Below are 14,483 nucleotides of genomic sequence, written 5' to 3'. Positions count from 1 at the left end.
CCATAGTTGTTCTAAATGTTTAAAATCAAACTTAATCCAGAAATTTAAGTCTAACTGAGGGGGTCATTAAGTCACCTGCACCCCCCACCTCCTTCCCAGTAGTAGATACCACCTTTCACAATGGATGTATTTAAATTTTCAGTTGTTATTTACAAAAAAAAAACTATACAATGTCTGAACTAAAAGTTGTTTAGGATAGTTGGCTGACTGGAGGAACACTGAAGCTAACTGCAATGCTATGGTGTCTGAGATCTTATGAAGGCAAACAATCTCTAATCACTTTGCTTATATCTTTCTATAGCAATGTTTGACACCAGACAATTCAATTCATATGGTAATAACTAGAAGAAACCTGTTTGGTTTTATATAGCTTGTTTTATTAACAGAAAAAATGTACAACTGAATGTATAATGTACTCTTTTGTTTTTTAATACACTGACACTTTTGTCAAGAAAATTTATCTGTGAAATTGTAACTTGATATAACAAAGATCAGAACTTAATTCAGGAAAAAATGATATTATTTATGGCTTTGCGTGAATATTTAAAATGCAGTAAGCTGTCAACTGCTGTATTGTTATAAAAGAAACAAAATGCACTTATATTAGCTGAAACTCTGAACAAGAGAGTACCCCTTATGTCAGTTTTATCTTTTTCTTCTTGCCTTTCAATGGCAAGGGACCAGGACTCTTGAATACAGTGCTAAAAAAAAGCAGAATAAATTAGTGGCATGTCAACAAAATAAGTAGCTTGTATAATTCTGCTGCTGTTTTACTTACTGGCATGTTGTGCAAATGGGACTGAATTTGCAGAATACTGTAAAAAACAAAACACAATGCAGTTACCTTATTATACAAAGTTACAATTTCAACAAATTATTAATTTAACAATGATATTATGAAAATGACATATTGGTACTCACCACATAGAGCAGGAAACGAATTATGGACACGCAAAATGAAAGAACTGTTAAACATTTAATCTTTTGGCAAAATATGTTTTTTGGAAATAGCAAAAACACACACACTTTCTCACAAGCACAACTCACACAGCTACCAGGGATAGTTCTTGTGTGTGTATGACTTGTGCTTGTGTGAATGTGTGTGTGTTTTCTACTTCAGAATACAGCCTTTTGGCTGAAAGCTTACATGTTTAGCAGTTTTTTTGTTGTGCCCATCTGTGGTTCAAGCACTCTTCTGCATGGTGAGTAGCAATCTATCCTTTTCATAATATTGTTTTTGGCCCACCCTGGACTTTCCATTGTTTGTTACTACTAATTTAAGACACTACCATGGCTTTTTTTAGTCAGTGAAAATCTAATACAAAACATTATCTGCACAGAGAAAAATGCAGAGTGGCCAGTACTTACCTTTTAGTATGCTGGTACAAGTACAGGTAATTTTTATACTTAAGATAGGCCTAGAGTCTGGAACTACATGTTCTTATCTTCAGAACAAGAGTAATGAAACATAATGGAGGAGATACGAAATGTGCATTAGTCATTCAGGAGGGGGCTTGTAAGGAGACATGGGGCAAGCAGGAGGTGCAGGATGAGAGCTGCAGGTAGTTGAATAACTAAGTATGGGTAGAAAAGAACAGAAAGAAAGGTAAAGAGGTAGTGTGGGGCTTGGAAAACACATGGAATAAAAGATCAATGGAGACTGAGTGGAAAAATAAAGCAGAAAGAGAACAGATGTAAACACTGATCTCAACAGAAGAAAAGAAGGAATAACGACCACTACAATTCATTTTGTTAAACATGGCGTATCATGTGCACACTATGAAAGCAGGCATGAACCAACTCTTGAAGTGGTTACATAGGATGCTGAAGGGTACAAAACGCTCTCATCAGTGACAAAATATTTCACCTCTGAAGCTGAGTGCAAATTTGGTATCAGTACTAGAAGTGTGGTAGAGGAACCATCTCATACTGCACCCCCCTCCCCTCACACACACAGACTTAGGGCAGTAACAGTACTGTGTGTGTGTGTGTGTGTGTGTGTGTGTGTGTGTGTGTGTGTGTGTGTGTGTATTTTAGCTGTGAAGAGAACTCTTGTCTGAGAGCTTAGAAGTTTATCTTTTTCTATCTATCAGTCTGTATGTTGTTCAGCCTCCTCTACTTGGTGAATAGTGATCTATCTTCATATATGCAATGAATATGACTCATTTACCAGTGATCCACAATACAATGCAAAATTAAACTATAGTAGAATATCAACTTACTGGAGAGACAAACAGAACACACAAAACCAATATCTATGAGTTCCCGGTGGCAGAAACATGCTGCACGATAATCCACTTTGACAGGTGGAGGGAGGACCAGCTTTCCTCGGATTGGAGGCTCAGGAAGGAACACCCACTACAACAGAAGGAAAACTGTGATTCAGTAATACTGCCATGACTTAAAATACCTACAGCTTCACATCCATATAGCACCAGGCACAAAGCAGCTGCTGAAATCAACTCTGTTGTCTTGATTTGGATGGTCTATAACTGAGAAATCTATGTTACTTTTGGTAGGGACCATTCATTCGAATGGACAGGGTATTCCCTTACAGAATTCTGTGTACAGTTATTAGTGCAGAATTCATATATTACATGTCTGCTCTCACAAATTCCTCAATCTACACTAGAGTAAGTGGTTCCAGTCGTGGTAGTGGTCAAAAAATTGATGCACAGGATAGGCCTTACAACAAAATCAATCACATGTGTGTGACATATGGATTTAGAACAGGAGCAGTATAAGATTAGATTCTTCAGTTTCTCCTGGCGTATTTCTTGCACAGACAGCCCACGGATCTACTGCCGGTCCGAGGGGAAGGGATTTAATACGGCCGCACACCCTCAGGAGCTCAGTTCATCAGTGCACCTGACGATGGCGACATGTCTGATCGCCGAAATATTGTGCCCGTTGGACACTATGGACCAGCAGTACACCCATGGACTGTTCAAACTTGGATGCACAACAGAATATGACTTTAGCAAACACAGGAATAACCACAAGAATAAAATAATTGTTGTTGGGAAAGAGAAATTTTTTTCTTATCTAATACTGTAGTAAAAAATTGGTACCATAAAAAGAGCCTTCTGTGACAGACTCAAATATGAACGTTAAATATCTGACGAAGTCTGAAAAAAGAGACAGTTAAAACTAATGCCCTCCTTAATTTAAGACTGCCCATAGAACTCACTATACAATACTCATTCACCAGTAAAACTGAAATCTTTATTGAAGAAATTCAAACATCACTTTTTGTAGCAGCTGTTACCATGGAAGATAAAGCACAAGACACAAGGGTCAGGAAAAAGTAATGCCTCTGTGTCATACCAAAATTTTATAATGAACATATTACAGTGGAATTGGTACACATCATAGCCTGAACTGTCCTCTACATGACATTATGGTTCAACATAGTCACCATGCACTTGTACACATTTGTACCACTGTTAAATCCAAGCTTCAAAATCAGTTTGGAAAATTTCAGAGTTCTGCTTCATGATCCCCAATTTTAAAGCTGTTTAACCTCATTCATGAGGAAAGTGTATGGAGATACTGTAATGGACATCAACAATGTGCAGTATTGGGTGAAGTAGTTTGGTAATCAAGGAGCAGTCATTGCAGATAAGCTGCGCAAGGGCTGACCGACAACTTCTGTCCCAGGTACTAATCGAGGAGATGCTGATGAAGTGATTCAAGGAGACAGACCCATTATTACACATCAGAATTTTGAATACACCAGTGCAGGATCTTTAGCTTAGGGGAAAAGAAGACTGAATTGCACTTCCTTTGGCATCAGAGTGGCACACGTTAATTTATAGGTGGTGTGTACTTGCAGCACTCACAGCAATTCATATCCAGCACACACTGCAGCACAACCTAGAATTAGGGATAGTCCCCTGGAAAGTGTTTATCTCTCCTGTGCATGGTCAGTGTCCAACATATGGAAGCTTCAATTTAAGAATTAAATATGTGAGCCAAATATATGCAAAGTCAGTTCTAGGGCTCAAAAATATTACACTACAAAAAACAATGCAGGAAAAGACAGATTACTATTCACAGTAAAGAAGACACGTCAAGTTGCAGGCAGGCACAATTAAAAGACACTCACATATAGCTTTCGATCACAGCCTTCATTATTAAAGACACACACACACACACACACACACACACACACACACACACACACACACACACACATACAAGCAAACATGCACATCTCCTGCACACATGACCACTATCTCCAGCACCTTGGGCCAGAATGCAATGTCACATGGAGCAACAGTAATCTCGAGGGGTTCGGGAAGGGGAGGGGGTAGTAGTGTACGGGTGGGGAGAGAGACAAATGCTGCCTGGTGGAGTGTGCAGCGACTGGACTGCCAACAGGCACTACGTCAGGAGGCTGTGGGGGTAGGGAGGTGGGGAAAAAAGGAACAAACAAGAAGAGGAGTGGGGAAAGACAGGCAGATGCATTGTCAGAGGTCTGTAAATAAACAGGATGGGAGACGAAAATGGGGAGGAGATGACAGGACAGATGGATTGGAAACTGTTGGGTGGAGGGTGTGGAGACAGTATGTTACTGTAGGTTGAGGCCGGGATAATTACGGGAGCAGAGAATGTATTGTAAGGATAACTCCTATCTGCACAGTTCGGAAAATCTGGTGTTGGAGGGAAGGATCCAGATGGCTCAGGTGGCAAAGCAGCCTTTGAAATCAAGTGTGTGATGGTCAGCTGCATGTTGTGTCACAGGTGCGTGAGGAGTGCTTGATTGTTTGTGTGTGTGAATGTTGTGTGCATCTCTCTTTACTGATGAAGGCTGTGGAACAAAAGCTATATGTGAGTGTCTTTTAATCATGCCTGTCTGCAACTTGACGTATATCCTTTACGATAAGCAATGTGTCTTTTCCTACATTGTTGATATTCCTACTTGGAGTTTCCATTGTTTGAAATATTACACTACTACTGAATTCTGTAAATACTACCTTCTGTGTAATAATACACTGATCTTCTAAGCTGTTAGACTGCATAATATTCCTTTTCAAAATTCTAAAATACTCTATATTTCAATCCCTCCGCTGGCATCTTCTCCAGCATTATCCTGGTGACCTCAGATGGCTGAAAGCAATTGAAAAAGCCTTGTCATGTCCCCTTATAATAGACTTTTTCCTGCAATTTTTCAGGGAAGTGTGAAGATCTTCAGGCTGCCACTGGTGGGTCATTGCCGTTGTGTAAATATTACCACAGTAGAGAGTGAAGGACAAGGAAGCACTAACCGTGAGTGACATTTGTTTAAGAAGAAGTGTAAAGTCTGTGATAGTGAGTCATCATGAAGAATGTGACTGGGTAATTGACTTTAATAAAATACAAGTGCTAGCCAAAGAAAGTAATATTTATAGAAGGAAAGTTCAGGAAGCTGTTGCACTCTTGAAGAATCAGTGCTATTTAAATGGAGATGATGGCTACAGGCTCTAAGCACTGTGGCTATCTGCCATCAAGGAATTAATACTAAGCATGGTGCATGAGGAACATAAAAATTATCATGAAGCCACCACGACAGCATGACAAAAATAATATTTTGTAATAAATTAAGGACGGCTCCATCTTTTTGCAAGTACACAAATTATTGCTTTATCACCCAAACATGTTTCACCACAGTTGTGGCATCCTGAAATATTTTCATACAGGTTATTTTTAGGTTAAGGAATATGATACATCAGATTTTGTTTCCACTTAAATTTTATGTCCACTTTCCTTCTATTTAACATGTGTGTGTCCTGTGGCTGCCATAAAAATTCTGCCACAGGTCTAAATTAGTATACCATGTCATCAGTTAAATGTTAGAAAATTGTCTGCATTTAATTTTTTGTTTATCAACCAACCTTTAAAATGTATGTTCTGGTAAAATTCACGGCATATGCCTGATTTTAGTCTTAACATAATAGTATTTTGGTAGTTCTCAGCTGTGACAAGTTTGTTTTTATGTATGAAACATGTTTTTGTTTAGCTGAGCTGAACCTGTGGACATCAACAAAAATTTTGTGAAAATTAGGTAAGGTGAACAATTTCATGTGGTTTGTTATTTATAAATTATGTTTTGTAGTTTGACAGTGTTTACTCATGTTTTCTCCTGCTTGTTTGTAAATACTGCATCCTGTTATGTTGCTGTGGCTTGGATACACATTTCACTGCATAAATTTGCGTCTCTGATAAACACAAGCTAAGTAAGGAGGCAATGCCATAGAGTACTCTCCGTATAAGTGAATTGGGATTACGTCTAGACTTGGCACCTATTTGTGTTCAACTTTTTCAGTTGCTCCTCAATACAAGAGTCAGTGAGTGTGATGGTCAAACAATGGTATGTCAGTACGATCTTCCTATGTGAATGATTTTTTAAACACAAAATTTAAAATTTCAGCTTTTGTTTTGCTGTCTTCTATTGCAACATCAGACTTGTCAATGAGAGACTGAACTGAATCATTTGACCGAGTCAGTGATTTTATGTAGGACCAGAATTTTCTTGGGTTCTCAAACTGATACTTCACTAAGGTATAATGATGAAAGTAGTTGTGAGATTTGTACATCATCTTTTTATAGACACATGAATTTCCGCTAACTTTTGTCTGTCAACATTTCCATGTTCTTTTCGGCTTAATCCACTTGCATGGCACACATTTCTCCAGAGTATGATTTACAATTGGTTTGAACATTACTCACATTTCCTGTATGTCCATCACATTAGGACTAAATGATGTCCATTCATTCTCTTAGCAGGATGCTAAAGACTGCTTATGTGTTCTTTACAGTATAAAATCCTCCTTACTTTCTTGATGGATTTATTAACTTTAGTAATCCTCTCTGCTGTGATGACATTGTGATCACTAATCCCTGTCTCTACACTGACACTGTTGGTATGATCAGGTCTGTTTGCAGCTACAAGGTCTAAAGTATTTCCATTGTGTGTGGGTTGTTGAAGTAATTGCTCAAGACAGTTTCTGGAAAATTTGTCAGTACTACTCACAATTCTGTCTGTCGAACCACTGCAATGAATCTATAGATGTCCCAAACTATACTTGGTAGGTTAAAGTCACTTCCAACTAATAGTGTACGTTGGGGTACTTATGAACTACTGAACTTAGACTTCCTGTGAACAATTCTACAAATATTACAGTGAAATGAAGTGGCCAATAGAAACATCTGATGATTAACTTGAGTTTACTTGGATGCAATTGCTCATGTCCTAATAACTTCACAGTTAGACTCAGTTTCAGCATCAACAGGTATAATCTTTTTGTAAACTGCAATGAACACTCCCCCTTCTATGGTGTCAAACCTGTCTTTTCATGACTTTTTAAATATTTTGGAGCTTTCTACTTCAGGTTTCATCTAGCTTTCAGTGTTGAGAATAATCCGAGTGTGACAACTTTCCTGGAGGGCAGTAAATTCAGGAAATCTGTTACGAATGCTTCGGAAATTTACTGCTAAAATTTTGACTGCCAGAGTTCCTTTATTTTGTATCAATCTGATTTTGCTCTCTGCATACTGACTGTTGATCTCAAACTAGCGCCTAGCCTAAACAGCCCTCATGTGCACTTCACAAGTACTCTGCCACCCAAGTAGCTGCTTCCTGTGTGCACCAAACCCCTGACCTATCAAGGGAAATCTACAATTCTCCAACCCATAATGCATGTCCAGAGATCTGCAGCTAAGAGTGTCACACAATCAGCAAGGCCTCTGGTTAAGTCCCTCAAAAAAAATGGCTCTGAGAACTATGGGACTTTACATCTGTGGTCATCAGTCCCCTAGAACTTAGAACTACTTAAACCTAACTAACCTAAGGACATCACACACATCCATGCCCGAGGCAGGATTCGAACCTGCGACCGTAGCAGTCGCGCGGCTCCGGACTGAGCGCCTAGAACCACGAGACCACCGCGGCCGGCATTTAGTCCCTCCATTTAGCTTCAAATCAAAGGACCCATATCAATTCTGGGCAGGAGTCTGTAAATTGCGGGCTCTGCTTGCACTCTGTGAGTGAGGATAGCAGCCACATCACTTCCAGCAGCTGCCCATACAAACTGAGAATGGCCTTAGAACCCAAGCAACCTGTTTCATTGGTGTCAACATGAGTCACAACCTGCAGATGACTGCACACTGCACCTGCAATAGCAACACGCAGGGTCTCCCCCACATCTCAGATGATGCCTCCTGGTAGACACACCGAGTGCATATTGGATTCCTTTCCAGCCCTGGATACTATTTTCTTAAGGGGCTCCATAACTTGCCTACCACTGGAGCTCCCAATGACCACTGAAGGAGCAGCTACCTGCCCACTCACAGGGTAAACAAACAAGGTCAGATGGCCAGTCCCCACATTGACTCTCTGCCTCAAGCAACATGAAGGCATTACAGTCAATCACCGCACTGCAGTGAGGGTGGATCCCACATATACGGTGCACTTTAAGTTGCCTTGGTAGCAGAGGCAGAGGACAAAACAAGCGACATCTGAGGTGTTCCATATGAAGCGACAGATTCTCCACGACTACATGCTGAGGCAGCAGCCTGCAGATGGCTGATTGCAGCCAACACCGTCTTCAGATGTTCACGAATTGTGGCCAGCTTCTTCTGTGTATCTGCACGGCACGCACACATCTTATCCGTCCTACTTATACTAATTTGCAAATTAAATGGCAAACACATATGGAACAAGCTAACTAAGTAATTTGATACTTCCCTGATGTATCACAACTGGCAGGTGCCAATTCGCCATTGTGTACTATTTAGCAACCATTTTTTGGCCTTCGACTGGGTCCTTGTGCTATCACAAGTTTTATCACTCAGTGGAAGTCAAAACACAGTTTATTACAAATACATCTTGTGCTCGACTGGAAAATGCCAAGTTGCAAATATGACACAAAAGAAATGAGACCAATAGTGCAATTCTGTGTATTTACGAGGACTACTCAGAAAATAACTTACATTTTGCCGCTCAGTGGTGAGAGATGGCTGTAGCGTCCTCATTTGGTGTCTGATCATCAGCTGAATCATTACTCAGATTGTGATTATTTGCTGTGTGGTTTGCCTCTGCTGTTTTCACTGTTAATGTTTAAAACGTGAGTTGCAATAGAAAATTCTGCGAGTCGTGAAGTGCAGTTAGTGATTATGTTTCGGCTGCCAAAAAACTGAGACCAAATGAAGTTTATTAGGGACTTTTTCTTGTGTATGAAACAATGAAATGAGTGAAGCAGGAGTGAGACCACAGTGCATCATGTTTAACAGTGGCTGCACTAATGTTGACGAGGAAGGGCAAAGTTACCAGCCAAGCACTCAGTGCTGAACTGATGAAGAAAACTGATGAAAACTTTCATGAACTTGCTTGCTTCATGTTGTGATATAAAATCTAGGCTATCACAAGTTTTGTCCCAGACGAGTACCGAGGTTCTTGTCAGAAGACCATAAAAGTACTGTATGGCAGTGTCTTTGACATTTCTCAAGGCCTAACAATAAGCATTGTGAATCACTTCTCACTCATTTCTCATTAGAAGAAGAGACATGGCTGCAGTTTGTGACTTGTGAGACAGAACAGAAGTCTTCAGAGCGTCTAAAAAAGCTGTTCATTAAAACTTGACAGAACGTGGATGATTTCAGATGGGAGCACACAGGGCTTTGATGATGACGAGCAATTGCGCACTGGTGTCCAAGCACGATTGAGGCCTCGGGCAGCAATATTCTATGACAATTGAATTAACATGCTGACGTACCACTGGGGTAAATGTCTTAATTTATATGGAGACTATGCTGAACAGTAGCTGAACAACATGCCCTTCAAATGAAGATAGTAAAAATGTTACCTTCCTTTTCTTATTTTTGTTATTGTAGAACATATGTTACTTTCTGAATAGCTCTCGTATTAAAAATTACTGGTGGGTGCCTTCAAAATAGAACCCATCTGATACTTTGCATTCCTCAGATGCTCTAAATATTTCTATGCATCATTTCAGTGAGGCCCTGTAGATGCTCTATCATTTTTGCCATTTGATGGATCCCAAAAACACGTATGTATTACACTGTTGTTTTCTTTACTGAGTTGGTAGATTTTTATATAAGTTGTCACAGTGTAAGGACATCGTACAAGCACACATCTTTGTAGTGGCATCACTTATACTGAAAATGAACATTCACAATTTGACCATCATCACACTCCTTCCTCGGTAATATCTCAAACAGAACACTAACAAAGAATGAGAAGAGATCAATACAAAATAATTTATCGACAAACCACTGTAAGTGTAATTGCATATCTCAAAACAAAAACAAAAAGCTCTTAAACTGAACATCTTTACATAATCTAGCAAAATCTCTTCCAACCCACCATCTTCAATTTGCTCAGCAGCCATGTTTAGTTTGAGACTAAGGAGCATGTTACATACGTAGTAGTTTTGAGAAACAATAACATTACGTTTGAGGTTGGCATTCCTGAACAATTGTTGTGAGTGGACCACACCTTCTATCAGCACATTGTGGGTAGCGAGTGTAGGCAGGAAAACTACTTTAACCTGTGTTGTTATCATAATGGTGCATTATTTCAATTTGCTTATTTAGTCTGCAGTTATCTAGTGGAATGATCTGAACAAAGGTGGATGATCGGGAATGACTGAAGAGGGTTGGATGGGTGGTGGGGACCCAAATGCATGGGTCACATGTATGTTATGTCTACCTGACTATGTACTGTGGGACTATACTACTTATTATTTCTACTTTTAGTCAAAATCATAAAAAGGATAGATTCTACTCACCATATAACTGAGATGCATAGTCACAGACAGGCAAAACAAGAAGACAGTCCTTTCATTGTGCCTATCCGCGACTCAGCATCTCTGCTATATGGCAAATAACAATCTATCCTTTTCATCATATTGTCATTATTCCATCCTTGATTTTCCAGTTTGATTTTACTTGTAGTCAAAAAAAGACTAACTTGTGTAGATTATGGCTGTGGCATGTTGGTTTACCAGCATCTGGCAAACGTGTACTGAAATACACCAAGATTTGCCACATGTAATGTATTCACAGATGGGTTTCTTTTTTTTAATAACAATGAAGCAGAAAAGGGAATATATTGTTGTCATAGGTAAATTTTAGTAATTTTATTCAAACTAGAGCTCTGCTATATATATTAGCTGTTTAAGTCTTGTCAGATAACATTGTGATTGTTGCATATTGTGAAATATAGTAGTTGTAGTGCAAATTTTGTTTTCATTATTGTTCTTATGTTCTATAAATTATTACTGCTAAGATTAACCAAATTGAAATTCATTTATGTTTACTGTATCTGGAGTGACAGTTATCGAAAAATGGCAAAATACAGTTCTATAACTGTGTAATATTGGTTACTTTTCCTTTTGTGATTTACATGATATTAAAAATTATTGTTGCTGAAGCACAGAAACATACATTATCTGTAAAACTAAATAACTACCAAAGTAGAACATTCTGCCACTAACCTATAGGATACGCCGACATTTGCAGTTTTGATTTTTTTCAATGTCTTCTTTATGTCACAATAGAGAGTTAAAATTTTTGTGTTGTGGTAGGTGATAGTCTCACCATGCATTTTTGTGAACTGAACATCAAACCAAGGGAACAAACCCTGTATTCAGATCTCTGACACAGATATAGAGAAAACAACTGTTGTTGTGTGTCATTCATAGAGCCGCATTTACACAGAGTATGAAAACATGCATCTGTGTACAACATTGCTTCAGCAAAGTCTGCAGCATGTTCGCAACAATGTGCATTGTTCGCATCCCCACTTGCATTAAGCAGGCAAAATTTCACACACACAATATTATGAAAAGGATAAATTGCCACACTCACCATGTAAAGGAGATGTTGAGTCACATCCAGGCACATCAAAAAGGCTGCTAAATGTGAGCTTTTGGCCAAAAGGACTTCTTCTAGAGTAGACAAACACACACACACACACACACACACACACACACACACACACTCTCTCTCTCTCTCTCTCTCTCTCTCTCTCTCTCTCTCTCTCTCTGACCACAGTAGCCAGAGACAGTGGTCGTGGATTTTTTTAAGGCAAGGAACCAAGTACATAAGTGTTCAGAATATATATTTGAGGATACTGATTCTCCCATTATTATGAAGTGACCCAAAAGAGTCCAAGAAGAGAACTAGCAAATGAGCAAGAGACTCCAAGAAGAGCATCAGCAAATGAGAATATTAACATTTTCCCGGTGTATTGAGTACTCAATGATATTTGGGATTGCAGCTGGTCATTATTTTCACCATGCCAATATCTCATTGACAGCCCACCTGAAGATTGGGGTGTATTTTTCCTTCTTTTCCTGCTGTTTATTTTGTAAGATTTGTGGTGGGTCTTATACCAGCACTAGCGGGAAGTTGGATCCCTGGCTGATATAATGAGGCAGTACTTTGCCGACCCCAATACACCGCCACATGAAAGTAGTGTTACCTTTATCCTTTCTTCTCAAGGTAGCTTTTTGGTGGTCCGGATCCTTCCATGTGACCTCCCTGTCAATCCAACTGTGGTGAAGATTCCTGGTATGCTTCCGTAAGTTCACTCTACTGTGCTACTAAATAAATAGCCACATTTCTCACAAACAGGGGTATATTTTGCCCAACATTTTCACTATTACTTTTAACAACACAACTAACAATTTCTACAGTAATACCACTCTCTTGAGTACATTCAAAACGTCCGTACATGCGTACTGTAGGATCTGAGGGGGGGGGGGACAGCTAAACAACTACCACTTTTCAATTGTTCATTATACCATTGTTGGTGCATCGTTTACTCCATGGCTCTTGGATTCAGGTACTTGCTGCACCATGGCACAAATGACTCCCGGACGACCAGTGGTTGTAAAACCATTTTTACTGGTCCCCTTCTTGCCGGCTCCACGACTGCTCCACATTCACTGCATACAAGAAAGGAAAAACACACAGTTTCCATTTCCCACTACATTTATCCTTATTCAACTTACTCACGAGCATCACTTCTCAACGGCTTTCCAATGGTGTGTTGGGATGTTTACAAATATCCCAAAACATTATAAGATTTGCGGCAGGTGTCCAGATGAAACATTGTGCATGATAGGAAACAACAACAACTGACTGCACTTCTGAAAGATCACTGAGTAACAATGCTTGCATGATGTACTACCTAGTGTAACTGAACAGTTAAACATGCCCATCCAGCTTATACAGAGTCAGATCTGAAAACTCAAGCCCTTTCAGTGATGTTTTTGTTCACCTTTACAACACATGGCAAAAATTTTACAGCACTGCAAACCACGATATGGTCACTCCACAATGGGTGGACAAACAGTCCCTACCTGATCATTTCCAATCTGAATAAAATTTTGCAATTAAGTTAAGCGAAAGAACATAAAGGCCTTCAGAAGGGGGCTGCAAAGTGTCATGTGAGCTCTACAAAGGAATTTGGTCAAATTTAAGATTGATTAATACTGGCATCATCAATACCCTACACCCACTAATTTGCAAGCTACCTTGTGGTTTGGGTACCCATGTCAGTTTTCCCTTTTTCTTTTCCAGTCATGAATAGGTCACAGGAATCAGTCATGAATAGGTCACAGGAACTGCATACAACTTTCCATGTGAGATCCAATCTCTCAAATTTTACCTTCATCGTCTTTTCATGGGATATACAGAGGAGGAAGCAACATGCTGGTAGACTCTTCCAGGAATGTATACCCTTGGAATTTTAACAGTAAAGCACACTGTGATGTAGAATAGCTCTCTTGCAGCATCTGCCACTGGTGTTGGTTGAACATCTCTGTGACATTTCTTCACTTATTAAATGAACCTTCTTTGGATCATCTCTATTGCCTCTATCAATCCTATCTTGTATGGATTCTAGACTAATGAGCAACATCCAAATATTGGTCAAACAAGAGTTTTGTAAGCTACCTCCTTTGTGGGTGGACTATGTTTCCAGTACATCTCAGTCTGTTAGGTGCTGTACCTTCAGTTAGTTTCATGTGGTCATTCTACTGTAAATCACTTTTTATGCATACTCCTGTACAGTTTATAGATGTGACTGCTTCCACTGATTGTTCTGCAATCATGTAGTCTTACAATAATGAGATTTCTGCCTATTAATAGGAAGTATGTTATATTTGGTTATGTTCGATTGTCAATCCCTGCACCAAGCATCGAACCTCTGCAGTTCTTCTTGCATTTCTCTACAAATTTCTACAGTTGCGACATCTCTGCACATAATTAAAGAAGATGTCTGGGTCAGCTGCACAATGTTTTGTACACTTTAAACTATTAAAATTTCAAAGCAGTTTCATTCATTATTTTCATGTTGCACCAGATCAAAGTTGGAGAAAAATCAGTCATAAGCATTTTGTGGTATCTGGCTTCAACCACCAAGAAACTGCAACTTGCTTACAAATATGCCCAGACTTGACAAACTTGAGCTG

At 39.3% G+C, this 14,483-nt stretch overlaps 1 protein-coding gene across 2 annotated transcripts in view; it reads right to left on the bottom strand.

Moving 5' to 3' along the window:
* Positions 1 to 355: 355 nt before the first annotated feature.
* LOC124607166 (general transcription factor IIH subunit 3) overlaps positions 356 to 14,483 on the bottom strand; it is a 37,108-nt gene continuing 22,980 nt past the window's right edge. The window contains exons 7-9 of one of the 2 annotated variants that reach the window (XM_047139378.1): positions 2,223 to 2,358; positions 779 to 815; positions 356 to 701 (exon numbers count right to left, since the gene is read on the bottom strand). In XM_047139378.1, coding sequence (XP_046995334.1) covers positions 635 to 701; positions 779 to 815; positions 2,223 to 2,358 — 240 coding nt within the window. In that variant the 3' untranslated portion in view covers positions 356 to 634. The remainder of the gene's footprint in view (positions 702 to 778; positions 816 to 2,222; positions 2,359 to 14,483) is intronic. The other variant, XM_047139380.1, reaches the window with a different exon arrangement.

Source organism: Schistocerca americana, chromosome 3 (assembly GCF_021461395.2).
Source record: "Schistocerca americana isolate TAMUIC-IGC-003095 chromosome 3, iqSchAmer2.1, whole genome shotgun sequence".
Classification (NCBI taxonomy): Eukaryota; Metazoa; Arthropoda; class Insecta; order Orthoptera; family Acrididae; genus Schistocerca; species Schistocerca americana.
Note: the sequence above shows the minus strand (reverse complement) of the source record. Positions and strands in the feature narration are given on the sequence as shown.